The sequence below is a fragment of the Onychostruthus taczanowskii genome, unplaced genomic scaffold (genome assembly GCF_017590055.1).
Source record: "Onychostruthus taczanowskii isolate IOZ18803 unplaced genomic scaffold, ASM1759005v1 scaffold99, whole genome shotgun sequence".
In the NCBI taxonomy this organism is placed as follows: domain Eukaryota; kingdom Metazoa; phylum Chordata; class Aves; order Passeriformes; family Passeridae; genus Onychostruthus; species Onychostruthus taczanowskii.
This window is the reverse complement of record NW_024507990.1, coordinates 1,152,201-1,180,017: the sequence shown is the minus strand read 5'-3', so window position 1 is coordinate 1,180,017 and position 27,817 is coordinate 1,152,201. Positions and strand designations below refer to the sequence as shown.

The 27,817-nt window shown below is 44.6% G+C and overlaps 1 protein-coding gene across 1 annotated transcript; it reads left to right on the top strand.

Annotated features, from left to right (window-relative positions):
- Positions 1–304: 304 nt before the first annotated feature.
- LOC121348133 (myosin-13) lies at positions 305–27,817 on the top strand. The gene is made up of 38 exons (XM_041427347.1): positions 305–508; positions 609–752; positions 844–1,000; positions 1,542–1,569; positions 1,715–1,826; positions 4,936–5,028; positions 5,125–5,188; positions 5,278–5,376; positions 5,472–5,575; positions 5,773–5,911; positions 6,328–6,446; positions 6,547–6,696; positions 6,768–6,912; positions 7,297–7,376; positions 7,884–7,971; positions 8,652–8,769; positions 9,376–9,499; positions 9,947–10,083; positions 10,760–11,015; positions 11,658–11,900; positions 12,594–12,770; positions 13,373–13,518; positions 13,605–13,695; positions 14,454–14,843; positions 14,936–15,062; positions 15,493–15,611; positions 16,213–16,409; positions 16,880–17,063; positions 17,560–17,725; positions 18,503–18,627; positions 20,172–20,480; positions 20,564–20,767; positions 21,086–21,211; positions 22,296–22,466; positions 23,571–23,675; positions 23,754–23,849; positions 24,825–24,959; positions 27,785–27,817. Exons 1-38 carry the CDS (start codon positions 305–307, stop codon positions 27,800–27,802), a joined length of 5,490 nt encoding a protein of 1,829 aa, XP_041283281.1. The 3' UTR covers positions 27,803–27,817.

The window sequence follows — 27,817 nt, the reverse complement described above, 5'->3', positions numbered from 1 at the left end:
GTGAGTAGGTGAAGATAGAGCAGGACCAGCTTTTCAAGACTTCTAGCTTGATATTTTCTCTGCCCTCACCTGGTTACATAGGCCTATTTAAGGGCAATGTCATCAAAGACAATCTGGCCACAAGAGGAACTTTCTTTATTAGCACTTTTTCTGTGGATAAATAAAATTGAGGCAGAAGTTAAGTGTATGATTAGTCCTCCTCTTCCTGTTAGTCATTGAGCATGGCCACTGTCTGGATAAATGTAAATTACAAATGCACAGACTTTCTGCAACTTTTCTGCATTCCTCCAGAGCAACTGCAGCCATGAGCTCAGATGCAGAGATGGCAATCTTTGGAGAAGCTGCTCCCTACTTACGGAAGCCAGAGAAGGAGAGAATTGAAGCCCAGAATCGCCCATTTGATGCTAAGTCGGCCTGTTTTGTAGTAGATGACAAGCAAATGTATGTGAAAGGTACCATACAGAGCAAAGAAGGTGACAAAGTCACTGTTAAAAAATATGATGACACAGTAAGTGACACCATTGTTACTCCTATGTGATCATCCAGTTCAGGCAGTTCCCTGTCTTACATTTCTTATGTTGTTCCCTTCTTTTTTTTTTTTTTGCTAGACTGTGACTGTAAAGGATGATGAAGTCTTTCCCATGAACCCTCCCAAATTTGATAAAATCGAGGACATGGCCATGATGACCCACCTGCACGAACCCGCTGTGCTGTACAACCTCAAAGAGCGTTACGCAGCCTGGATGATCTACGTAAGTGGCAGCAGCAGCTTCCTCTGGGCAGCCTCAGGAGCTGCTGGGCCAGGCTCAGGGGAAGCCAAGGTGCTGTGTCCCTTCCTTGCAGACCTACTCGGGTCTCTTCTGCGTCACTGTCAACCCCTACAAGTGGCTGCCGGTGTACAACCCTGAGGTTGTCACTGGCTACCGCGGCAAGAAGCGCCAGGAGGCCCCTCCACACATCTTCTCCATCTCTGACAACGCCTATCAGTTCATGCTGACTGGTGAGTTACCTGGCAAGAGTGGAAAACCCTGATATATGTAAGTCTGGCTATTTGGTCAAGGAATTTTAAGTTCTATTCAGTGGTCCCATCATCCTACAGCACAATGCAAGATCAGACAGCAAAAATCTTGATGGTCTGTGGGCTATCAGATAATGAAGGAAAAGCAGTAGCTGGCTGTGTGGCTTTGTGCCTCCTCTCTTTGTAAGGAATTTAAAGGAGAAACACAGCAAATAATCTGATTATAATTAAAGAGTATTTAATCCAAGGTCTATACATAAAAGAAAACAAATAGTAAGTGGGAAACCTTGTAATGAATCTCTACTTGAAGTTAAATTTTGGGCTACTTCATCCCTGTCTGCATCAAAAAAAAAAAAAAAGTCCAGATGCAAACTAATGGGTAATCATACATCACTTACCTTAGATTGTATGAAGGTGATAAATATTGATATAATACAGTTCTTTCCCTTGAAGTCAGTTGTGTCTGAAGAACTGATGCCCTCCACATCTCACTTGACAGCTCTTTCTGTGATTTTGTTTTCAGATCGTCACAACCAGTCAATCCTTATCACGTGAGTATGATTTGGTATGAGTGACAAAGCTGACAGAAAAGTGATTATGTTTCCTGTAATACTTAATTAAATTAAAAGAATTAAATTAATTGAAATCATTAATTAAACAGTTTCCTGTAATAATTAATGTTTTTTGTTTGAACAGTGGAGAATCCGGTGCAGGGAAGACTGTGAACACCAAGCGTGTCATCCAGTACTTTGCAACAATTGCAGTCACTGGTGAGAAGAAGAAAGATCCACAGCCCGGCAAAATGCAGGTATGACATCAGCTCCTCCTTCTAGTATTTGCCAACACTGAGGAAAAAGTACCAATGTGTATTTTGGGGCTATCCAGAGGCAGAAAGTGTCGTGCAGCTGAGAAGACAGTCAGGATGCACAACCCAAGCACACCTATGCTCATTTACCTCTGGTGCCCAGCCTCAAATCTGCTGAACTCTTACTTATAAAATGATTTTGTCAGTGTAGGAAAGCCTCCATTTACACAGGGGAGTCTTTACCAGGGAGTGGGAGATAATGTTAGACAGCAGCTTCCTCTGTGCTGTACATCTATGTCCTTCAGTGTCCTCTGAGATCCACAGCACCTGAGTGCTGCAGGTGAAAAGAGAGCAGTTGTAGGCACACAGATTGTGGGGATTGGGATGGGGTTGTGTGTGGCACAGTTTGGGTCACTGGGATGGGGCTGTGTGTGGCACAGTTTGGGTCACTGGGGCTGTGTGTGGCACAGTTTGGGTCACTGGGGCTGTGTGTGGCACAGTTTGGGTCACTGGCATGGGGCTGTGGCCCAGCCTCATCCCCAGTGGCTGCAGCTGTGAGCAGCAGGTGAGCAGCACTGGCAGCAATGAGCCATGGAGTGCCCAGGTGTGCTGAGCAACCACCAAAGGGAGCAGAGGGCACCCAGGGCAATGCAGGAACATTGGGGTGTAACAGGCTGGGCTGAAGAGCAAGGAGGGCAGATGCTTGCAGCTTTCTGAAATTATTTGATGTTACTCTGTATGGGCAAATGCTTAAAGCCTTCTGGAATTGTGTGGTGACACTCTGTGTGTCGTGGCTGTCTCAACTACAACACGTGCTGCCACAAGCAGTCAGTTCCCACTGGCACATGGCTGTGCCATTCCTGGTCCTTGGCTCATTTTGTCGACAGGGGAAGTGCAGGAACTCTGCACTCCAGAGTGACTGTGATGAAGTTAAGCATCATTTCACTTGCATCAGGCAGTAGTTTCCACTGGCTGGTTTTTCTGTCTGTGGTCAACAGAACGACCCAGAGGGACAGCATGAGAAAAGGGCTGGATTTGGGACAGCTGGGACCACTCGCCTGACAGGCAGAAAGGAACCTCAGAAAGGATCCTTGCAGCAAAGAAAGTGCATGCCTCCATGTCCCTTTGCTGAGCAGCACAGCTGTTGCCATCTGAGCCCACTGCTGCATTTGCAAGTCACAGGCTTCATTACCCATCACAGAACAAGGAACAAACACCCTTGTGGCACAAGTGTGTGCCACCACAGCCTGTGAGATGCTCGTCAAAGCGTGTGACATGTGTCAGCATGTTATTTGAGTACCCAAGGGCATAGAGGAGCTTAAGGAGATTCCAAGGCTGAATATTCTTTCAGTCAGAGGCAGGTGTCTGTGAGTGATGGGTTGTTATGGCCAAGGCAAGTTCATCACAGGCACTCTTTCCATCAGCACCATGTTAAAATCTCCTGGGCTCAGCTTTCATCAGCTGCTCACTATGCCAGGACTGATCTCAGAAAAGCTTCAAGACAGCTGAGACATGTACAGACCATGTGTGATAGAAGGAAAATCACCTGGCTCTCAGAGTGGCAGTAATCTGTTCTGCCCTCTTCTGACTATTCACAGAATACATTTTTAGCATTCCAATCTCTGTGACAATAGTTCCTCTTCATAAGAGCATTAAATAAAACAGGTTATGGCTCTGTGTAGCACATCTTTCAATGGCAGATACAAGCTGAAATCAGATGCCAGGCAATGGTACAGGAATAAGGAAAGTGTGTAACAGCATTTTTCCAAAATATGGTCTGGGCCTCCAACACTTTGTCATCCAGCCTGTAAACAGGATTCCAGAATGAACTTGTATAAAGTATTGCCATGTTATCCAAGTTTTAGTTCCCTGGTTACAGCTATGCACTCAAAAGAGGCTCAGTGTTTGTGTAGTCAGCCACACTGACACACACATCCCTCTCCTCTCCTCTCCTCTCCTCTCCTCTCCTCTCCTCTCGAAAGATACATGCAGATGACATTATTCTATGCATTTAGGGTATTTTATTTGAAAAAACATGTAGAGCTTCCTATGCTACTGCTTTAATTTTAGATGTCCATCTTCACGGAGGACTAACAAAAACTAATTTAAACCTGCTGTGCCATCTGCAGACAGTGCTGGGAATGGCAGTGCCTCTCCCCTGTGCTCAGGGCTGCACTACTACACTCACAGAGATGTAGTAACTGAAACAGTGCTTCTCACCTTTCATCTGGTGTAAAGCAATTTTTTTTTTTTTTTTTTTTTGTCCTTATTCTTGGTTTTCCATCTGTCTTGGAAATTATCCCTGGCAACATTTTCATGCCCAGACTATGAAGGATCAGTCATGACTTTGCAGGAGTTGCATTAGTGACTCTGCTTCCTGGACTGTATTGCACCAAAAAGGAGAGAATAATGTCACAGAAGCTTTTTTTCCTTCCATATTTTTGCACTTACCAAGACAGATACAGCACAGTATCAAAACTTCACATGTTGATCATTCATTCTGCAGTAATGCAGTAATGCAGAAGGGAAAAAAAAATATAAATTGAGGAGTCTCTGTTCCGTGCTTATCGAAGTCTGGTATTTGAGTGTCAGGCTTTGTCCATGTCTCAGTTTTCAAAGAATGCCAAGAGCTGTATTCCTGCATCCTGAAAGGCTGCTGCTGTTTGAATGCAACTGCAAAGTTTTGCATTCTCCCTTGGTAGGTGTTTCCTACCAAAGTCTGTACTTGTCAAGCATGAGCAACCTTCAGAAAACTTTCCAGATTTCTCACATTTTCTTTAGCTGTCAAGACTTTTGTGAACAGGAATGCAGAAACAGCTCTCATACAACTTTCAAACGCCCTGAACTCCACTGCATTGACTTTGTATGTGATACCAAACATGTGGTACCAGATACAAGAAATAAGCAAAACACAGATCTATCTTTCAGCACTCTTCCCTTTGAAACCCATGGAAATATCCATGAGTGTTGGCTGATGAGTGATTAAGAACTCTGTTAATTTTTACGTTTAAATTATGTGTGATATGTAAAAATTATCTGTAATATCCCTTTTGCAATATTTGTGAATTACTAAGTAGTAAAGTGGTAAAGAAGCATTTTCTTCTGTGACTAGGGAACTCTGGAGGATCAGATCATCCAGGCCAACCCACTGCTGGAGGCTTTTGGCAATGCTAAGACTGTGAGGAACGACAACTCCTCACGCTTTGTGAGTTCATTTCAGATTTACCAGAAAGAAGAAATTTAATGCAAGCTTCATTCACTGATTGTCATAACCAATGATTTGATCTGCACTGCTTGATAGGGAAAATTCATCCGGATTCACTTCGGACCAACTGGCAAGCTGGCCTCAGCAGATATTGAAACCTGTGAGTTGGAGCAACTCAGAGCAAGCAGAATTCATGCTTTTGCAACCTCAAATTCATCAGGAGACTAACATCACCTCTCTTTTGGTTAGATCTCCTGGAGAAATCCCGAGTCACTTTTCAGCTGTCCAGCGAAAGGAGCTATCACATTTTTTACCAGATAATGTCCAACAAGAAGCCCGAGCTCATTGGTGAGTGCCAGCAGTGCTGGGCTTGGCTCAGCGAGAGCTTCCTCTTCCCACTGTGACCTCCCCAGTGCCACTAAAGGTGACCCACGTACCTGCAGATCTCCTCCTTATCTCCACCAACCCCTATGACTTCCTCTACGTGAGCCAAGGAGAAGTCACGGTTGCCAGCATTGATGACAGTGAGGAGCTGCTGGCAACAGACGTGAGTAGAGCTGAGCAGAGCAGCCCTGCAGCCAGCCCAGCTGAGCCAGGGGGGTCTGTCCAGCCTTACCCAGCACTGCTGGCCCAGTGCCATGGGACTGGGACGGTGCTGGACACAGCACAGGCTGGGACAGAAACCCCACCTGCCCCTTGTGCTTCACCCTTTGTGCTTTCCCAACCTGCCTGTTGCCCCTGCAGAATGCTGTGGACATCCTGGGCTTCAGCCCCGATGAGAAGGTGGGGATATACAAGCTGACAGGGGCTGTCATGCACTATGGAAACATGAAGTTCAAGCAGAAGCAGCGGGAGGAGCAGGCAGAGCCTGATGGCACAGAAGGTAGGGCTGATTGCAGAGTTTGCTTGTGAACTGCACCAGCAGAGAGCTGGCAACCCAACCCTCCAGAGTGCCCAACACTTTATAAAAACTAATTTCTGGAAAGGAAAATAATTTTCAAAGATTGTTTCAAGCCTCACAAAGACACTGATTTAATTCACCCTCTACAAGGAAACAGAAAGACATACAACTTAAGCATTGCTTGCAGCCCTTCAGGCATGGACACAGGATTGTGTTGCAGCTGAGATGTTGCCTTTGGAGCAAGGAGAATATTCTCCATGAGACTAGAGAGGAGCTTCTCTTGATAACACATGCATTTGAGTTGTGCCAAAAGTAGGCTCTTTGTAACAGAGACATCCCAGAGGACCAGGACACTTTTCTTTGTCTCTACTGAACTCTTTTGCTGTTTCTCATCCTAGTGGCTGACAAGGCTGGATACCTGATGGGTCTGAATTCTGCTGATTTGCTCAAGGCTTTATGCTATCCCAGGGTGAAAGTCGGGAATGAATATGTAACCAAAGGACAGAATGTCCAACAGGTATATAAATAGCCCATCAGCTTCTCAATTTCTTGAGAGTGTTCTTTCAAATGTAAAGCTAACTCAACCTTTGTTACTACCATGGCTGTGCTTCTTACAGGTGTACAATTCAGTGGGGGCATTGGCTAAATCAGTCTATGAGAAGATGTTCCTGTGGATGGTTGTTCGCATCAACCAACAGCTGGACACAAAACAGCCCAGACAGCATTTCATTGGTGTCCTGGACATCGCTGGCTTTGAGATCTTTGATGTGAGTTGCTGTAGGTATGCTTGCCCACTGAGGGCTACTTGAGGGCTAAATGGTATTTTTGATTTTTCTTCTCCCTGGTGCACTATGCTGGCACAGTGGACTACAACATCTCTGGCTGGCTTGACAAGAACAAGGATCCTCTGAATGAAACTGTTGTGGGGTTGTACCAGAAATCATCCTTGAAGCTGCTGTCCTTCCTTTATTCTAACTACGCTGGTGGGGCAGAAACTGGTAAGTGATTTTTCAGTGATGGCCAATAAGGCAAAAAATCATTTTTGAGGTTTTTTTAATTAAAAAAAAAAAATTAATGGAGGTTTGTGTAATAGTGAAAGCAATATGTGACCAGAAGCACAGAGCATACTATTAGGAAACTTAGGTCAGGCCATACTGTTCCATACCAGCAACCTAAATCTTGCATTTGAGATTAAATAATCCCACACACTGATCAACAACTACCTAGCAGCAATTCATTAAACTCTCAGGGAGCAGTGTGTCAGTATTTAAAATGAAGTATTTTACTGGTCCATTGCCAAAGGAAGATGAAGCCTACAAAATGTACTGCATATTTTAACTCTTCACCTCCCATCTACTTCTTCCAAGGTGATAGTGCTGGTGGTGGTGGCAAGAAGGGTGCCAAGAAGAAGGGGGGCTCTTTCCAGACAGTGTCTGCTGTGTTCAGGGTATGTGAATTTTTTTTTAATGTGAGCCATGATTCCACAAAATGATCTGAGGGCTGGAACACCGATCCTAGAAAAGAAACTGAGAAAGTTGGGGCTGTTCAGCCTGGGGAAGAGGAGATTCCAGGCACACCTCATTCTGCTTCTTCAATACATAAAAGGGGGCTTATCAGAAAGACAGAAAATTACCTTTTACCAGGGCCTGTAGTGACAGGACAAAAGGCAGTGATTTTAAACTGGAAGAGGGTAGGTTTAAACTGGATATAAGAAAAAAAATCCACTTTGAGGGTGGGGAGGCCCTGGCACAGGGTTGCCCCATCCCTGGAAGTGTTCATGACCAGGCTGGATGGGGCTTGGAACAACCTGGAATAGTGGGACAAGGATGCTGGACTTGATGACCTTTTCCAAAACAAACCATTCTGTGATTCCCTGAACTTCAATAACTGAATTTAATAAGAATGCAAAAGCTTTGTAGCTTGAAGCTGAAGCCCTTGTTTTGTCCTATCACAGGAGAACCTGAACAAGTTGATGACCAACCTGAGAAGCACCCATCCTCACTTTGTGCGTTGTCTGATTCCTAACGAGACCAAGACACCTGGTAAGGCCACCTTTATGTTCTGAAGACAGGGGACTGGCAGGAATTGGCCTGTTAAGCTTCCACACCAACTGCCCAGATAGCTCCTTCTGCAGGCAAAGTCCTTTTGGGGGTTGGCCTGCAAGACAGTAACAAGGGGAGCTTTTTTGTGTTGTCGACTGTGACTGAAAAAATTTGAGCATTACATGGCCCAGTTACTCAGTTTTGCTTATGTGTGTATCTGCATCATTGCTTAATGTGTGTACAGAACTGAGGGTGAAAAAGATGGGTTTGATTACAGCTGATAAAATTGCCTGTTGTGGGTAACAGCATTAGAAAATCCCTTGCCTGGATGGCACTGCACTACACCATGCCACCTTTGCCCACATCCAGTGAGGAGGCTGATGCTGTTAAAGATTTTTCAGTTGGTCTCCTAAACCACCATCCTGCCATTTTTTGAGAAATGAGGCCTCATGCCTTTGCACAAGCACTGCTAGCCCTTGTGTTCTTAGTAAAACTCACTGATACAACTCTCCACAACTTTGTATGAATTGAAGGCATGTTCTGTCTGCTCTTCCTGCATCTTTAATAAAGAGCTACTTGAATTTTAAAAAAAAAATAAAAGGAGATAATTCTGAAATGCTAGTACACACGATGATTCCATGTGATAAAATTGGGATCATGATGGATGTATTTTGTTTAAGGTGCAATGGACCATTACCTGGTGATGCATCAACTGCGGTGCAATGGGGTTCTAGAAGGCATCCGAATTTGCAGGAAGGGGTTTCCAAGCAGAATCCTTTATGCAGATTTCAAGCAAAGGTAGGTCCTCAGTTATTACTCAATGTCTGTTAGGAAAAGGCCTCAGTAAGCACACATCTCAGGTGACACGTTTGGTGACACTTTCCCAGTAAGAACACAGCTCATGTGACACATTTGGTGACACTCCCAGTCAGACCAGATTAGAGGCGTTGGAGGGAACCAAGGCATTAACACTGTTCTGAGGTCACTCTAGTGTTTCCCTCTCTGACCAGATCAGAGACTTCTCTAAACATCAGAACCAGGATAATTTCTAAACTGAAGCCAGTGCCTGATGATTCAAAGAGATGCAAAACACTTGCAGTGCAATGAGTAAGGTGCCATTGTAGACTACTCTTTGAAGACTTCCCGAGTACAGATGCAAAGTCAATCCACATGAGCATCCTCACAGTGCTCTGTCTCTGGTCTTATTCATCTTTAAAATGGAGACAACTAAACTGGTTCATGGGGGCTCAGTTGCCACAGAGTGCTAAATCAGAACTGTCTGCTGTTATAGTTAAATACAGCATCTTCCATGCTGCACTGGTGTGAAACTGACCCATGATATACAATTAATCCTGTCTTCCTCACCCTCTTTGCAACCAATTCTTGCAACCTGTCTCACCACAGGTACAAGATCCTTAATGCCTCAGCCATTCCAGAAGGCCAATTCATTGACAGCAAAAAGGCTTCAGAGAAGCTTCTTTCCTCCATTGATGTTGACCACAACCAATACAAATTTGGCCACACCAAGGTAAAGTTCTTGTGGAAGAGTAAATATAATTAAGCAAAATATTTTGCTTGTTGAAAGTGTTTCTTGCATACTAAATCAGCATTCATGATGATTATAAACAGTCCAACAACTCTGCCCTGGGCAGGGACACCTTCCACGATCCCAGGTTGCTCCATGCCCCATCTAACGTGGCCTTGGACACTTCCAGAGATGAGCTAAATTTTTCATAAACTACAGTGGAGCAGATATCAAATAACACTGCAAAAATATGATTAGCTCATACACAGAGTGACTCGTTGTGAATCACAGTACCTTGAGGATTTGAATACTGACAGAAAATTTCTCTAGCTCTTAAACCCTTCCCCTGCAGGCATTTTTCTTTAAACCACCTTGTACTACCCTGCATCAGCTGTCAATGGCTGTGTATCTGCCCAAGCCTCAAATGTTTGACCCTCTTTTATGTTCTAGGTGTTCTTCAAGGCAGGTCTCCTGGGACTCCTGGAAGAGATGAGAGACGAGAAGCTTGTGAGCCTCATCACTCATACACAAGCTATGTGCAGAGGGTACCTCATGAGAATGGAATTTAAAAAGATGAATGAAAGAAGGTAATGTGAGAAAATGCCAGCAATTGTACTGTGTCAGACCAAAGGTCCATCAATGTAATATATTGTCTCAGGCAAAAAGCTGTCCTTGGGAAAGGACCTTAGAAATTATTGGGGAGCAGAGCAAGTACCAACAATCAGTTTCCTCCTGACAGTCTCACAAATTCTGGCAGCAGCTGTTTAGCATTCAGTTCCATAAAAATGTTTCCTTATTTTTCAGTTTCTGTCTTTAAAATTTCTAATATGGTATTTGCTATTTTGAGTGACCCAAAAAGCATCAAGCTGCTGCTTCCACAATTGACAGTAACAGCCAGATTTGTAGTCTTAGCAGCAGTACTTCAACAATATCAGTTTTCACTCTGGTATTTACCTGAGCACTTGTGTTTTCCTTGAGACTGAGGAAAGCCTAAGAGATCCCCAGTCAATATGCCAGAGAAGTCTGTCTGTTTTGTAGTATTTCTTCCTTGTATATTCAGACAGTAGATATTATTCAAACTACTGAGCCAGGCATTCTGCAGTAATGGCCTCGAAATTACTCTTAAATAAAAGCAAGGGAGATGAGGGGAAAAAGTCTCATGCAAAAGTTCTTGGGGTAAATCCTGATGATGTGTGGAAAATAATCAGGATGTTTCCAGCTCGAGTCTCACCACCCTCATTAACTGGTTTCATGTGTTTTCAGAGAATCTATTTATATCATCCAGTACAATGTTCGTTCATTCATGAATGTCAAGCACTGGCCATGGATGAAGCTATTCTTCAAGATCAAGCCCTTGCTGAGGAGTGCAGAGTCTGAGAAGGAGATGGCCAACATGAAGGAAGATTTTGAGAAAACCAAGGAGGAGCTTGCAAAGTCTGAGGCAAAACGGAAGGAGCTTGAGGAGAAAATGGTGACCCTGTTGCAAGAGAAAAATGACCTGCAGCTCCAGGTTCAGTCTGTGAGTAACCTCCATTTCCAGATTCACCCCACTTCCTCTTACTCTGCTGTTCTTTTTCTCTTCTTTTCCATTGCTCTCTATAAACAGGCATGTCATAGGTACAAAGCCTCCCACTGCTTCTTTCTGGTCTTGTCCCTTACACCTGAGCAAGGTGCAAAGCATGCAGCAAACACTAACCCCAGTAAGAATACAGGAGGTTCCAATGCTACCAGCAGTGGAAGAATCAGACATTCCACAGTGTATACAATGTGCTCCTCTCAGTGGTGCCTGATTCTGGATGGAATATAGGCTGTTTCCACATCTGCTGCCACTATAATATGGAGCTTTTCTGCCAGAGGCAGGACTCAAACTGTGGAAACTGCTTTTCTCTGGAATACTGCTGAACAGAGACTGAAATTGCACTTGTCAAGTTTTATAAGGTAATAAAATATTCTAAATTATACTTGTCATGCTCTAAAAGGTAATGAAATATTACATGGCCAAGAGCAGTTTGGTGCAAGTGGACTTGTCACTTGTTGCCATGTGCTTTCAAATCAGGTTAGTTTCAAAAAAAAAACCTGTATTTTTTCACTCACCAAAGGTCTTAACTGTCTTTTGTCATTTTTATGATAAATATAATGTGCCTTCAATGTGTTCTGGTAGGAGACTGAAAATCTAGCTGATGCTGAAGAGAGATGTGAAGGACTCATTAAGAGTAAAATCCAGCTAGAAGCTAAAATTAAAGAGCTGAATGAAAGACTGGAGGATGAAGAGGAGACAAATGCTGAACTGACAGCAAAGAAGAGGAAACTTGAAGATGAGTGCTCGGAGCTGAAAAAAGATATTGATGATCTTGAAATGACTCTGGCCAAAGTGGAGAAGGAGAAGCATGCAACAGAGAATAAGGTGACAAAGGAATCAGGGAATTATTCTTCCCCAGACAGTGCTCCCATACAGCTCGTCAGTTTTGTGGAAAAATGTAGCCACCTGTAAGTTCTGTGAATAGAGGTGAGATGTGTCCAATGCATAGGAGAGAGGTATTTTCACTTGGTCAATCAGCTGACAGAATTTTTTTTTTCTGTTTTTCTTTGTCATGTTATCATGTTTTTTTTCATTTTTAGGGAAAATGTAATATATTTTTGGCTATGTTTAACACTTGATCATCCCTTTTTAAAGAACGTGACTTGCTGAGAAATTACAGCTGTTTTCACAGCAAATATATGCAGGGAAGACATTTCTTGAGCAAGAGAAACTCAGAGGGCTTTTGTAAATCCCAATAGGAAAATCTTTCAGAGGCAAGGGAAGAACTGGCAGGTTTCACTATAAAATTTAGTAGGATAGGGGTGGGGATCAAAAATAACTAAAGGAGGAATTCCTATCACTGCAGGAGCAGAGAGATGAGACTCTCATGGCTGCTGCAGCCCTCATGGCAATGAATATAATGTATGATATTATATTGCTGCTGCCCTCATTGCAATCAATAAGAACATTCTGCAGAGAGCATTTTGTCTACATCCACACAAGGATGCAGTCACTGTGCTCCCAGTCTGCCATTTCTCAGGGCATCCCCTCATGGGATGGGTGCTGGCTGTCTGACAGGTGAAGAACCTCACCGAAGAGATGGCAGCTCTGGATGAAAACATTTCTAAACTCACCAAGGAGAAGAAGGCCCTCCAGGAAGCCCACCAGCAGACACTGGATGATTTGCAAGTTGAGGAAGACAAAGTCAGCACCCTCAACAAAGCCAAGACCAAGCTGGAGCAGCAAGTAGATGATGTAAATAGAAGTTGTTGGGTTATGTATAAATACCCTGTGACAGATAACAGTAGACTAGAAATCTGTAATTTGGAGTATAAGCAACACCTAAAGCAGACAAGCCAGCTCTAATAATTTAAGCCAATAAAACACTGCTAATTTAAAGGAAATTGTGGAATCCAGCACAGCTTTCATGTTCATCACAGGGTATTTCAGCACTGTGGGCTTTTGTGATCTGATTTAACCCATTAGCTGAAGCAGGAGACCTGTGACAGTTTGAAGGTTGCTGCAGAGTTATTTCTGTGCACATATACTCCAGGAAGTTATAAATACTGGGAATTTCTGTATGTTTAGCAGTCTATATGCTAGGAACTGCAGCTACTGGAAAAATTTAATTTCTGTTTTTTCAAAAACTGGTAGTTCAACTGTGCACAGCCAAGCTGTGAACAGCTCAATGTCTGGAAACTAAATCACCATGGCAGCTCTGGTCTCACTGCACATGTGGAGATGCCCTGATTATTTTCTCTATTAATCAATTTCCAACTTAGTTAGATTTTTAGATCAAGAATAGTTACTTTCAAAGTATAATTTATGTATTTCAAAGTATGTTTTATGTGTTTTAGCTTGAAGCATCTCTGGAACAAGAGAAAAAGCTGCGAATGGACCTTGAGAGAGCAAAGAGAAAACTGGAAGGTGATCTGAAAATGTCTCAGGATTCCATAATGGATCTGGAAAATGATAAGCAACAAATGGATGAAAGGATAAAAAAGTATTACACTGACTTATTACGCTCTGAATTCTGAAATTAGTGTTTTATCTCAACCACACTGAATTTGCCTTCTTGTTCTTTAATAGAAAGGATTTTGAAATTAGCCAATTGCAAAGTAAAATTGAAGATGAGCAGGCTCAAAGTTCTCAGCTGCAAAAGAAAATTAAGGAGATTCAGGTAAAGTCTGGGAGTTACTAATAATTTTAGTGGACCATGCTACAAAAATATTTATTTATTCTTGGACCATTCTACAAAAATATTTTCTCTCACATGAATAAAACCACTGATATGTGACTTTGGGTGCTGTTCCCATCTCAGGGCACTTTTACAGAAACTCTGGCCTCAAATCTTGCATGACTACATAGGAAATTTCTTACATGAACATTGTGGCAGGCTTTGAGAATGCCACAGATGTGCAGCCACTGAGAATCACTTTTCTAAGAAAACAATAGAATGAGACTCAATGTGTCATGATCAGGACAAAGATCACCTTCTAAATGCAGAACCAGGAAGACAGCTCTCTTCAGTGTTCTTATCCCATGATTGTTCATGTTGAATTTCTTCCATCCTGTTTGCTGCTGGAGAAAGGGCACTGCTTTTTTCTGGCCTAACTTCTAGGAAATTTCCTGCAAATTCACATTTCTTTACATTTTCCAGTGACACCCCTTCTATTTCTTCAGGAAAATGAACTTCTAAAGCCTTCACAAAATAATAAATTCATTATGAGCTATAACATTAAGTGTCAGATTTTACACTCACCATTGTTCCAAAACTGAGTATTACCTGTCCTAGGACACAATACCGTGAAATTTCTAGTGTTACTTCTCTTTAGAAAGAGAAATATTAATGGTTGTGAATGTTTGCTCTTTATTCCTTAGTGATAATTTTAGATCTATCCATTCAAAAGTCCTCTTTTAAACAATTAACGTTCATAGGCTCGGATAGAGGAACTGGAGGAGGAAATTGAGGCCGAACGCGCTATCCGTGCCAAATCTGAAAAGCAGAGAGTCGACCTGTCCAGGGAGCTGGAGGAGATCAGCGAGCGCCTGGAAGAAGCAGGAGGGGCCACAGCAGCTCAGGTGGAGATGAACAAGAAGCGTGAGGCAGAGTTCCAGAAGATGCGCCGTGACCTGGAAGAGGCCACGCTGCAGCACGAAGCTACGACTTCTGCACTGCGCAAGAAGCACGCGGACAGCACAGCTGAGCTGGGCGAGCAGATCGACAACCTGCAACGCGTGAAGCAGAAGCTGGAGAAGGAGAAAAGTGAGCTGAAGATGGAGATTGATGACCTGGCCAGCAACGTAGAGTCTGTCTCCAAAGCCAAGGTGGCCTCACAGGAAGAAGTATTTGTTGTTGTTAGCGTTGTTCTTCTGAACAACCGCGTGAACTGAGGGATTTGTTTTCTACCTCTTCACAGAGCAATCTGGAGAAGATGTGCCGAGCTCTTGAAGACCAGTTCAGTGAAGTCAGAGCCAAAGATGATGAACATGTGAGGCTCATTAATGATCTGAACACACAGAAAACAAGCCTACAGACTGAGAATGGTATGTCCCCTGATGAAATGTAATATTCCAGTGTCAAGTACTTAGATATGCTGCCTGAATGTCTGTGTGTTTTGTAACATATTTATCACTTGGTGATCTGAACAAAACTCAGAATGTAGAACCTCCTCCTGGTGGCATTCATAGAAACCTACCCAAGGAAACACAAAACCAAACCAGGAGTACTGTCAGTCAAAATGAACTTGTGAGTTTGTGGTCAGTTCACCTTTTCTTGATGCCAACACAGCTGTTTTTTATCAGTGGGAATGCAATTACTATTCTCCCTTCAATTTACCACTTTAAATGTTGCAATCACTTTTTTTTTTTTTTTTTTTTTTTTTTTTTTTTTTTTTTTTTTGTGGCTAGCTGCTCTCATTCATTTGTTTTTTGTCTCGTATCTCTGTCTTTAAAAAAATCAACTTTTTCTCATTAGGTGAACTTACTCGGCAACTGGAGGAGAAGGAGGCCTTGATTTCTCAGTTAACTCGAGGCAAACATTCTTTCACTCAGCAGACTGAAGAGCTGAAGAGACAACTAGAGGAAGAAAATAAGGTGACTTGCTTTCATTTGAAACAACAAATTTTGAAATAAATGAGATTTCTCCTCAGAGAATGGACATCAGAATAGTGAAAATTTTGAACTTTGCCTTGGAATACAACACAGGGAGGAGACATTAAAAATTAAATAACAAGACAGTTTAAGCCCTTCTCATCATGCATTCTGAAGATCACAAACATAAGAGAAATGAAGGGAAGTAGCTCTGTGCCTACAGGCAAAGAAAACAGCAGCAGCCAAAAAAAGGAAAATAGAGCAGGAGCACCTGCAATTTTTCTGTTGGTGGATTTATTTTGCCTCTGCCTGAAACACCTGGTGCAGATGTGTTTGAGAGGTGTTATCCCCCCAGACAAGATGGGCAAGCACGCGACCCTGTTTAACAACATATTTAAGTCTGAAACAACCCTGTTTTAGCCTGAAACGACCCTGTTTTAGCCTGAAACACAGAATCCCTAATATTATTCATTTTGCTCCGTCTGTTTCTCTAGCAACTGTAGCACACGGACAGGGAGATACGAATATTTTATCAGACTAGAGACAAAATATCCAGTCACAAATTACTCGTGTTCTGACAACTCGTTTAATTTTAACTGCCAAGGCCAAGAATGCCCTGGCCCACGCACTGCAGTCCGCTCGCCATGACTGTGACTTGCTCCGGGAACAATATGAGGAGGAGCAGGAGGCCAAGGGGGAGCTGCAGAGAGCCCTGTCCAAGGCCAACAGCGAAGTGTCCCAGTGGAGAACCAAATACGAGACGGACGCGATTCAGCGCACGGAGGAGCTCGAGGAGGCCAAGTACGTGGAAGAATGGCTTGGAGAAAGTAGAAGGACATTTAAGCATAATGAGTGCAGAACTGAAAGAAACCAGTATATGTTTGTAGTGGTAATATGCAGAGCAGTGTGCTTTTTAATGTATTAGAAGTGAAAAGTGGTTGAGTGGATATTTAAAGGAGAAGTAGAGGTGTCTATATAAAGGAGAATTCCAGTGCATTTAGTTAATCATAGTAGTTGAAAGAGCACATTCTTTACACTGTCAGTATTGAAAGCATATTTTTGGTCCCTCTCCACATTGGTACAGTTCATACTTGGGTACATATTCTCCTAGTCTATGGGACTTCAGAGTGTTGTGCCCCCCAGGCTCCTGGCACCACAGCATTATATATTGCTCTCTGTGCCCATCCTTCCCGTTCCAAATTCCTTTGTTGTCCATTATCTGAGAAGGTCAGAACTTTCTTTTTCTCAGTGCTGAATGTCCCATCCTGCAGGAAGAAGCTGGCCCAACGCCTGCAGGAATCAGAGGAGCAGATTGAGGCTGTCAATGCAAAGTGTGCCTCACTGGAGAAGACAAAGCAGAAGCTGCAGGGGGAAGTGGATGACCTCATGATTGACGTGGAGAGGTCACATGCAGTCTGTGCAGCATTTGATAAAAAGCAGAGGAATTTTGATAAGGTTTGTTCAAAAAACCATGCCAGATCTAAACATCATCAGATATTTGATAGGACAAGACAAATTCTGAAATCATTGAAGTTCTGTGCTCACAGTAAAATAAATTGCATCTTACCCAAAGCAAAATTATGGTAAGGACCCCATAGTGGAACATCTGGTCACTGTGTAAATAACCCCAGGTGACCACAGCAAATGATAAATCAGCCTTCTGATAATTTTTAAAAAACATTAAGCCTTCACAAGGGAGACTGGTCAAGCAGACTGAGTACTCACATGCAAAGAAGTCCTGGTGCTAGTCTGCCAGCCTAACTTTTATCTTTAGTATAGTTTTAGTATAGTATTCTTTAATATAATATAATATCATAATATAATAAATTAGCCTTCTAAGAACACGGAGTCAGATTCATCCATTCCACCTCTGTCCTGGGGACCCCAGAAACTACCACAGTCGCAGAGATGGAGTGTGTCAGAACGGGTCATTCTTCTCCTGTCACTCCAGATCCTGGCTGAATGGAAGCAGAAGTACCAGGAGAGCCAGACTGAGCTGGAGGCTGCCCAGAAGGAGTCTCGCTCTCTCAGCACCGAGATCTTCCGGATGAAGAATGCCTACGAGGAGATACTCGACCAGGCTGAGACTGTCAGGCGGGAGAACAAGAACCTCCAGCGTGAGTTCCTGTGTCTGTCACCTTGGATTCACTGTGAGCCCTCGGATGCTTCCACATTTCTGGACTGCCAGGGCTCTGCCTCTTCCCAGGGTTTTGTTCTTTATGATTTTCCCACAAAGGTGGTGACTTTCTTTCCTGTTCAGCTGATCATAAAGTCACCTGCAGGCACTCACTTCCATCTCTACAGCATCCTGCTTCCTCAGGATGTTCCCCCTTCTTCACACCATCGTAATCCTGTGCATGCACAAGGACCAAGTTAACTGAATAGACAGAAATTATGATGACACTCAGTTTTTTCAGATTGTTTCTGTCACTGCTACTAGAAAAAATCTGGTGGGCTGATGTCTGTGTCCTGATTATTGGAGGATCATGCAGCTGTGGCACAACAGATTGGCATTTAATAAGCAAACTAACCATAGAAAGGAAATACAACTCAGATCCTTTTGAACTGAATGATCACTGGGAATTATCTAAGCATAAAGAGATCAGCCCAACTTGGCTGTCTCTGGAGATGTAATTTCACTACCCAGAAGAAGTTGACATTATTTTCTGAGCTTACTCCAGTTGGTCCCTCTCATTTTCAAGTTGCACACTGAGCTGGGATGTGCAGGTTATCAGAAATGAAGATTGCACACAAGACATGATGTATTATTTCTTCTCACTGTTACATCCCATTACACCAGAGTCCCTTTTGTCACTCCCATTGCCAAAGAGCAATTGCAGGTGCCACTGATCACACTGTCTGAGCAGAGCTGAGTATGTGTTTTCTGCTTGCAGAGGAAATTTCTGATCTGACTGAACAGATTGCTGAGTCTGGAAAAGCAAATCATGGGCTGGAGAAAGCAAAGAAGCAAATTGAGCAAGAAAAGTGTGACCTACAAGCAGCATTAGAAGAAGCAGAGGCAAGTGTCCTCAGTCAGGGGCTTGCTTTTAGAGAAATTGAGAATAGAGAAAATTTGGGTGTATATTTTATATTCCTGCTTATCCTGAAATTGTTCCAGAAGTGCAGTAAGAGAGCACAGACAGACAGATCAAAAAGCACAGGGACTGCTCCCCTGCCATACCAATGTGGCATTCCTTGCTGTGCTATCATGCACAAAACCCCCTCAGTCCCAGTCTAAAAAGTCTAAAATTGAGCTCATTTTGCACCATCTCTTTGAATTTGCTTCCATGGAAGGCTGAAGAAAAGTCACTAACACTTCAAAACTCTAACAGCTTTGTTCCTAGCCTTCTGTTCTGTAACTTCCCTGACTGTCTCTTGGAAAAGACATTATTACTTCTGTATTACCAGGTCTGATTCTCCACAAAATATCTTTGTAAACATTTCATGAGCTTTGTAAACATTTCATGAGCATTCCATGATATACCTAGAGCATACCTCAAACACAGAGAGACAGAATTAATTTAGCTTGTACAGGATTCCTAGAAGTCTTTAGTCAACTTCCTGGTCAAAGAAGGGCCAATTCTGAACTTACATTAGGTTGCTCAAAGCCTTGTCTAATTGGTTTTTATAATTTTCAAGGATGGAGGTCTCAGAGTATTGCTGGACAACCTTTTCCAGTACAACATCATTCTCAGGGTTAAACATTTTTATCCCTATATGCAGCCAGGGTTCCCCTTGTATTGACTTTTGACAGACCTTTTGTCTTTTTGTTGCTCGCCACCAAGAAGAGCCTCACTTTATTTTCTCTTCCATTTCTCTTAGGTAGAAAAAGAAATATAAAACAATCTCCAGGTCTCAGTAAATGGGTGGGCAGTAGGAGCAAGAATTATTGTGGTCAAGTAATCCATCTACTCCAATTTATGCATCTAAATATCATCAGTCCAATCCTGAATTAGTCACCACAGGCTCATTCTAGAATCCAAAAGGAGAATCAGGCATCTCTGGAAAATATGTTAGAAGGGATGCCAGGGCTACATCAGCTGTTTTATTCTCTGCATGTGCTTATTTCTGTCCAGTGGGTGGAAAGACCCAGCCTCAGGCTTTTCACTGCTTCAACAAAAGCTGGATGACACCAGAGGGAAGGAAATGAGTACCAGAGGGAAAGTTTGTGTGAAAGGGCAACTTGCCCACAGAGTCACTGGGGTGGGACAAAGCAGAAATCAGCATGGAGATGCAAGAGAAGGCAAGCTGCTTCTGAACAGGAAGCTTGGCTGTCCTGTTTTATATTTCCTCATGATCTGTTGTCTCTCCAGCATCACCACAGCCTTCAGTGCCCAGACCTTGTGATATCAGAGGCATTTTCCTAAGGAATATTATTCCTAAATTACCATTGAATATCCAGCTGAAGTACAGTGAGTATGGGATAGCAGTCAGCTTTTTCAGTGCTTGGTCTTTAAAGGTCCACTTTAGGGTCCCTCCCAGCTGCAAAGGGTCACATTTCTGCATGGGTATTTCCCAGCAATGGGCACTAAGAGACAAAATATAATATTTCAACCCTTACAGGGCTCTTTAGAGCACGAAGAGGGGAAAATCTTACGTGTTCAGCTGGAGCTGAACCAGGTGAAGTCAGATGTTGACAGAAGGACTGCAGAGAAAGATGAGGAAATCCAGCAGCTGAAGAGGAATCACCAGAGGGTATTAGAGTCTATGCAAACCATGCTGGATGCAGAGGTCAGAAGCAGAAATGATGCCTTGAGGCTGAAAAAGAAGATGGAAGGAGACCTGAACGACATGGAAATACAGCTGAGCCATGCCAACTGTCAGGCAGCAGAGACACAGAAGCACCTTAAAGCTGTGCAAGGGCAGCTCAAGGTAAGAACCACAAGGCTGCTGTCCCCTCTGCCATTCCCTCTGCTTGCCTCTGGGTCTCACAAAAGGTGCTCTCGCCTTTGAAGGATTCCCAGCTCCATTTAGATGATGCCTTGAGAGAGAATGATGAGCTGAAAGAGCAGCTGGCTATAGTGGAGCGCAGGAACGGCCTGATGACAACAGAGATGGAGGAGATGAGAGCTGCCATGGAGCAGACCGAGCGAGCCCGCAGGGTGTCCGAGCAGGAGCTGACGGACGCCAGCGAGAGAGTGCAGCTGCTGCACTCACAGGTATTTGGCATCTCCTGGCACCACAGGAGGTTCCTGCAGGTGTGGGAGTGTCACAAACACATCTGCTGCCTGAGGATGGGGGAGCTGGCAGGGCCAGCACCCCCACTCTGGGCTCCCTGGCTCGGGGGGCACCAGAAATGCAGCCCCTGTATGAGGCGTGCTCACGTGGCTCTCTGCTTCTGATTCCTCAAATGTGGAATTCACAGGGACTAGGATCGATTAAATATTCTAGAATTCTTTAGTTTTAGGCAGCAGCTCATCCTACATTAATTAGTACAAACAGGATGGGGATGACCTGTCTGCTGACTGCCCCGACAGAACACGAGCCTCCTCAACACCAAGAAGAGACTGGAAGTGGACATAACTCATTTACAGACTGAAGTTGAAGACAGCATTCAGGAAGCCAGGAATGCAGAGGAGAAAGCAAAGAAAGCCATCACAGATGTGAGTCCTCTTGCTCTTCCATTTTGTGCTACCACAGCCACTTTTCCCCTTTAGAAAGGCAGCAGTCAGACGGAGAACAAATTCTTCAACAGAAAATGTCTGTGACACACAGTCCCTGCCACATGGGCCTCATGCAGACATTGCCATAGCACTTGTCACAGAAGACTCCTCCAGAAAGGGTCCCCATGCCCTGCTAGCTGTCTGTAATGAAGAGGAATTCTCTCTCCCCTTCTCCATACCCATTCACTTTTGCTTCCAGAGTAAATGTAGTAGGCAGGATAGAACAGATGGTGGCAAAGTTGTAATAGAAAAAGATTCGTCTGAAACAAAGACCTGTCTTGACACAGCACAGAAAAGCAGAAATTGAGACTAAAATCATACACAATTCTATTCAATTGCTAGACATGTAAGAAAGAGAGAATATAAATGGCTAATTTAAATGAGGCTACAGGTTCCACGTTATCAGAAATAACAACCCCTGGGACCATCTAGGAAAGGTATAGGAAAATTAAACAGAGAATAGTGACACTATTGCATCAAGTCCTGGTGCACCAGTGTTTGGTCCTGCCTGCCCACCAGCAGCAGTGCTGCAGGATCCCTGACCTCTCTGCTCTGCCACGTCGGTGACAGCTATCAATCCCAGCTTCTGGGCACCTCAGCAGCCATCAGCTTTTCAGTGCAGTCTGAGGTACTCAGGGTCATCTCACTGCAAAAACTGCTTAGAAGTCTGACTGGCAAATTTCAGATAGCCAGATACTCAAAGTCATGAGGAAGCCCAGAGATGCAGAGTGCTAGCTGGTAACACCTCAATATTGACTGACTTAAAAAATAGAATTTTGGTACCAATCCATTTGCACGCCTTGATTATTTTTTTCTTTATGTCAACCCTGTCTGTTCTCTGAGGTGAAGCATTTTTAGAAACACAGACTTTGAGAGTGATCCTGTTTGTATGACAGAGCGCTAGCACAGCCATGGGCACGGAGAACGTGCGGAGTCACTCACCAGTGTGAGGCTGGGGGTTGTTCTCAGGCACCCAGGGCTGCTGGGATGGAGATATTTGTAACATAACTGTGACCACAACCAGGCAGCCATGATGGCAGAGGAGCTGAAGAAGGAGCAGGACACCAGTGCCCACCTGGAGAGGATGAAGAAGAACCTGGAACAGACTGTGAAGGACCTGCAGCTTCGTCTGGAAGAGGCTGAGCAGCTGGCACTGAAGGGAGGGAAGAAACAGCTCCAAAAGTTGGAGGCCAGGGTATGGTGAAGATTTGAGTAGATTAAGGTGAAGTTTCTGACTGGGCCCTTGGTTGCTGGAAGCTCTTGGGAGGGTGAAAACAGGGAGAGCCCCAGGTATTCCCAGCAGGTTTGATGAGAGCTGTGCTGAGTAGCCAAATAATGCACTGCGGGTGATGAACCTGAGAGTGACCTCAAAAAAACTGAGTGGGCGAAATGGGGGCAGATGGACATCAGGGAGACATAGATGGTGATTTTGTCTAGTGAAAAATAATTTAATTTACTTGGGGATGAAGTTGGAACTGGTAATGGACAGACTTCAGAAGCTGTTGAATGTGAAATAGAAATTAAGACCTAAAACAGAAAAAAAAAATGGGTTTCATTAGGAAAGGCACTGAGAACAAGACAGAGCTGTATGGCAACACATTCTTGCCACCACATTAAGTATACCACATGCAGTTCTGGTCTCTGCACCTCAAGAAGGATCTGCAAGATAAAGTTTTATGAGTATTGACAAGCAAGGCTAGGACTCTGCCATTGAGAGAGACCAGCCCATCTTCACCTTTAAAATAAATAAAAAGAAATACTTTACAGAATGGGCAGTGAATTTGGGAATCTGTTGCCATGGAAGGCTGTAGAGGCAGCTGGTGAAAGGTTCAAAAAGGGAGTAGAAATCAGCAGGTTTACAGAGGGGCACAGTCATAGATATGCCACCTTACATCTCTAGTTCAATGCCTGTGGAAGATGGACAAGAGGAAAGGGAATAGACAGCAGCCAGGTTTCCATGCTGTCCCTAAGCTGTATTTGCCACTGCTACTCCCAAAGATAACAAATAAAAGACAAAAAATGAAACAGGTTTTTCCCATTTACCTGGTGAACATTCATAGAACCCACCCTTCCCTGTTTCAATTTCCTCTCTCAGACAAATTTAAGTCTAATTTTGACTACAAATGCTCTAGGAATGCACAGCTAGGTTCCTTTTATAAACAACTACGGGTTCACACACTGTGTCATCACCAACATAACATGGGGAGCGTATTTTATCTAGTCTAGACCCAAGAAGCAGCTGCAGGGCAGCAGGATCAGCAGCCATTCTTGCCATCTTCACCACGATTCTGTGTTTCAGATTAACGAGTTAGAAAATGAGCTTCATTCCGAGCAGAAACGAGGAATAGAATCCCTGAAAGGAGCTCGCAAGTACGAACGGAGGCTGAAGGAGCTCACTTACCAGGTATTGCACATCCTCCTCCCTCCTGCGGGGTCACCTCAGTTCATCTGCCAAGGCTGACTCCATTTTTACTTCCTGCAGTCTGAAGAAGATAAGAAAAATATTCTTCGGCTCCAGGACCTGGTGGACAAGCTGCAGTTAAAAGTGAAAGCGTACAAGAAACAGGCTGAGGAAGCTGTGAGTGGAGGACCCTTTTCAGTGGGGACTGGGTGGAGATTTCTGAAAGGTGGGCTCCCTAGATCATTAAAATAATTGAATACTGAGTTGGACAGGGCAGCTAAGACCACACTGCCTTTGAATATTCTTAATTATGGCTCACAACAGAGCAGGTGTAGCTGTAGCTATCCTGGAACTGGTGCATTTTTGGAGCCACACAAGCCAATTTTCCCATCTGGAACTGAGTGGGGTAATTGTTCTGCCCTCCGAGTGGCTGTGCTGTGGATGGCACTGGCTATAAGCACAGTGTACTGGCAATGCAGGGCTCTACTGTGAGGACAGCACTGGTGCCAGTGGTGGCAGGGTATTGCCAGCCAGGGTCTATGTACAAATCACAAACAGGATGGGACTGCTAGGAACGTGCCTTGAGCTGTTTAATTTTCCAGCATCATTCTCATTACATGGTTATGACGATGGGAAGATGCTATCAGCTCACATTCCAGGCAGCAAAGAACTCAATGTTACAACTTACCTTTTAAGTTTTTTGACCAATCACACAAAGCAAAAGCATATTGACTGTAGTTCCATCCAACTACTATAAGCACAGGTACCTTTGGTTAAACAATGCTTGCTTGTTCAAATACAGTACCTGCTTATAAGCCTTAAAACACAATGCACAGAGCTCCATTATTAAGCTTGGAACTTCCTAATATTTCCCTAGATAGACTTTTCTGCAGCTTAGGGAGTTATTCTAGCCAAGTGTTAATACACAGACCATTGTCCCATTTGCCCTCACTTTTCTATTTCTTACATAATTTTTCTGCTGACCAATCTCATGGCTGCTGCTCAGCCCTAACCACAGTTCTGCTGCCTCTGAGGCCTGCCTCTTGCAGCTTTCCCAAAACCCTCCGACTGTACAGCCTCCCACAATTCCCCCTCTCAGGGAATTCCCGCAGCGGGGCAGTGTCCCTTGTGCCAGCGCTGTCTGATTTCCAGGAGGAGCAGGCGAACGTCAATCTCTCGCGGTGCCGCAAGGCGCAGCACGAGCTGGAGGAGGCGAAGGAGCGGGCTGACATTGCTGAAGGGCAGGTGAACAAGCTGCGAGCCAAAAGCCGCGACATGGAAGGCCAGGTGAGTCGGAGGCTGCAGGCAGGGACGTTCCCGTGCAGGTGGTGGCACAAAGGTCGCTGCCCAAACGGCCGCAGCTGCATTCCTCCCACTCTTTCACTGGAGGGTCCTCACAAAGAAAGGCCAGGAATTGTCACTGTCTTGGTTTGGAAAGACAGGTGTCTGCTAAGGAAGGCAGGAGCCTCCCCTGAAATGGAAAATGGAAACCCCCTCCCTCCAACTCGCTATAAATTTTAAATTCAGGGGCTCTCAGGCAAAAAATATGGGAGCAGGAATAACAGTTCTTTATTAGGGAAGAAAACAAAAAGATAAAACAAGCAATGCAGCAAACCAAGACAACACTGACAGAGTCAGAACACGACCTGACACCCTGTTAGTCAGGGTGTTGGCAGCAGTCCAGTTGGAATTGTGGCTGCAGCCCTCCTGGAGTGTCAGGGGTGGTTCTGCTGGAGCAGGGATCCTGTAGAAGGGTGTAGTCTTCCTCTGAAAATCCAGTGGAAGGGGCAGCTGCTGTTCCTCTGGGAAATCCAGTGGAGAAACTGTGCTGGTGTTCCAGAATCTCCAGATTGTATCCATGTAGGATTGCTTGGCTCCTCCCCTGGGCTCACATCTCCCAGTGGATGCTGTAGTTCTTATCAGCCATGCAAGAACATTCCATAGCCTGTTATCAGCAGATTTCACCTCAGAGGGAGGATTGGTTGTGGAAGAGATAAGGAAAACTGCCCACTTAACAGAAGAAAACTGTCATACAGATGGCAAATAGAATACATATTGCCTTGCAATCTGGGACAGTCACTTACTCAAAACCACTGCATTTTGCAAGTTCTTTTGGAATAGACCAGATCCAATCAACTCTAAGAATCCAGGTCTTTCAGCACAATTGGGAGATATTACTTCTTCATTATAAAATGGCAGAACAATTGCAACAGTCACAGACTTGAAACAAGACCACAAATAACTCAGTTGCTCCAATACCCTCTACATTATCTTCCTTTTTCTGTACTTAGAAATCAGAGAAATGAGGTTCCTGACCCGAGCTGCAGCAGGCTCCCTCCTGATAAAGACTTCTGTGTATCCAGCAGATATCCATTACTTCTTTCAAGTAACCTGGTGTGCTTGTGTGTGACTGATATATTTAGCCAACCTTAAGGTGAAGCTGTGAGAAATCTTATATATAGATATACTTTTATATATATATATATATATATATATATAAATAAACCTGGGTAATGCTTTAGTGACTATATCAACAGTTGATTCACTATGAGATTGACAAGTGTCTGTGTATCTGTGTGTCCCTGTGTATGTCTGTCCATGTCTGTCTGTCCTTGTCTGTCCATGTCTCTGCATCCATGCCTGTATCTCGCTCTGTTTCTGTCTGTGTGTCTGTGCCTGTCCCACAGTCTCTGTCTGTGTCTGTCTGTCCGTGTTTGTCTCAGTCTCTCTATCTGTGTGCATCCATGTCCCGCTGTCCACGTGTCCGTCTCTCCATGTGTCCGTGTCCATGTGTCCGTATCCATCTGTCAGTGTCCATGTGTCCGTGTCCTGCTGTCCATGTCTGTGTGCCTGTGTCCGTGTTTACATATGTCTGTCCTGCTGTCCATGTGTCCCTCTGATGTGTGTCCCTCTGTCTGTGTGTCCATGTCCTTCTGCCCATGTGTCCCTCTGTGTCCGTGTGTCCATATCCCGCTGTCCGTGTGTCCATCTGTCCATCTGTCAGTGTGTCCGTGTCCCGCTGTCCGTCTGTCCGTGTCCCGCCGTGCGCTCCGTGCCCTCGGGCTGGCGGGAGCGCTGCCAGGCGCAGCTGCGCCAGTGCGACGCGAGGGGGCGCTGTGGAACCGCCGGCTCGCGGGGGGTGCGGGGGATCGGGGGGTACGGGATGTGTGGGGGGGTGGGTACAAGGTGTGCGGGGGATCGGGGTGTGCAGACTGAGGGGTTCGGTGTGCAGAGTGCGGGGTGCGGGGGACGCGAGGTGCGGTTTGTGCGGGGTGCCCCCGGTACGCCGTTGCTGTCCCGGAGAAGGCGCCGTGTTGGGAGCACAGCGCCAGCTCCAGGGGCTCCCTGTGGAGTCTCGGAGACGCTCCTGCGCCGGGACAGGATCCCTCCCGCTGCTGGCAGGTGTGCCAAGGCACAGGTAGTGCTGGCTCCTGGCCGTGCTCATGCTGGGCTGTGCTGCCCGGCTGTGCTCAGCCGGGTGGCCCAAGTGACAGCCGGCAGCTCTGGCTGCTCTCCTCACTCCTGCTGTCGCCAGGCACCAGTGCCATCGTCCCACACCTGCTGGTCACCCCAGCCAAAGCTCCTGCCTCCTCCCAAGCACATCCAGCACTCTGTGTCCCTTCCTCCCATGTCATTCATTCTCTTCTGTGTATTTATCTGCTTCAATTGCTCCTAAATTTGTTTTCCATTTAGGTTTTTGTCATCTTCATCCTGTGTTTCATACCCTGTCATCACAGCTGGCTGTCACCCATGCCTCCTGACTGGCCATTCATCCTGCCTCCAGGTGTTGCTCCGGGGCAAGCATTGTGGGGACAATGGCTAAATCACCAACCACTGACGGGCAATTAAAGAAGAACTCTTAACAATTAAGCTAATTTAACAGCAACTGGTCCCACCGTTTTTTTCTCTGTAACCTTAAACAAAAATAGGTATATTTTTATTCATAACATGACACACACCATGTGTCCTCACAGCACAGCTGTGCACATCAGCACTGCCTCTGCCCCGGCCAACAAACGCTGCTGTGATAAGCACAGGGCTGGCTGACAAATCGGCAGATTAGCAGGGTTTATCCTTTTGTTAAACACAAACCTGTTTGGATATAAAGGGAGAAAAAACTGCAGGAATGAGCGACAGCTCTTGCA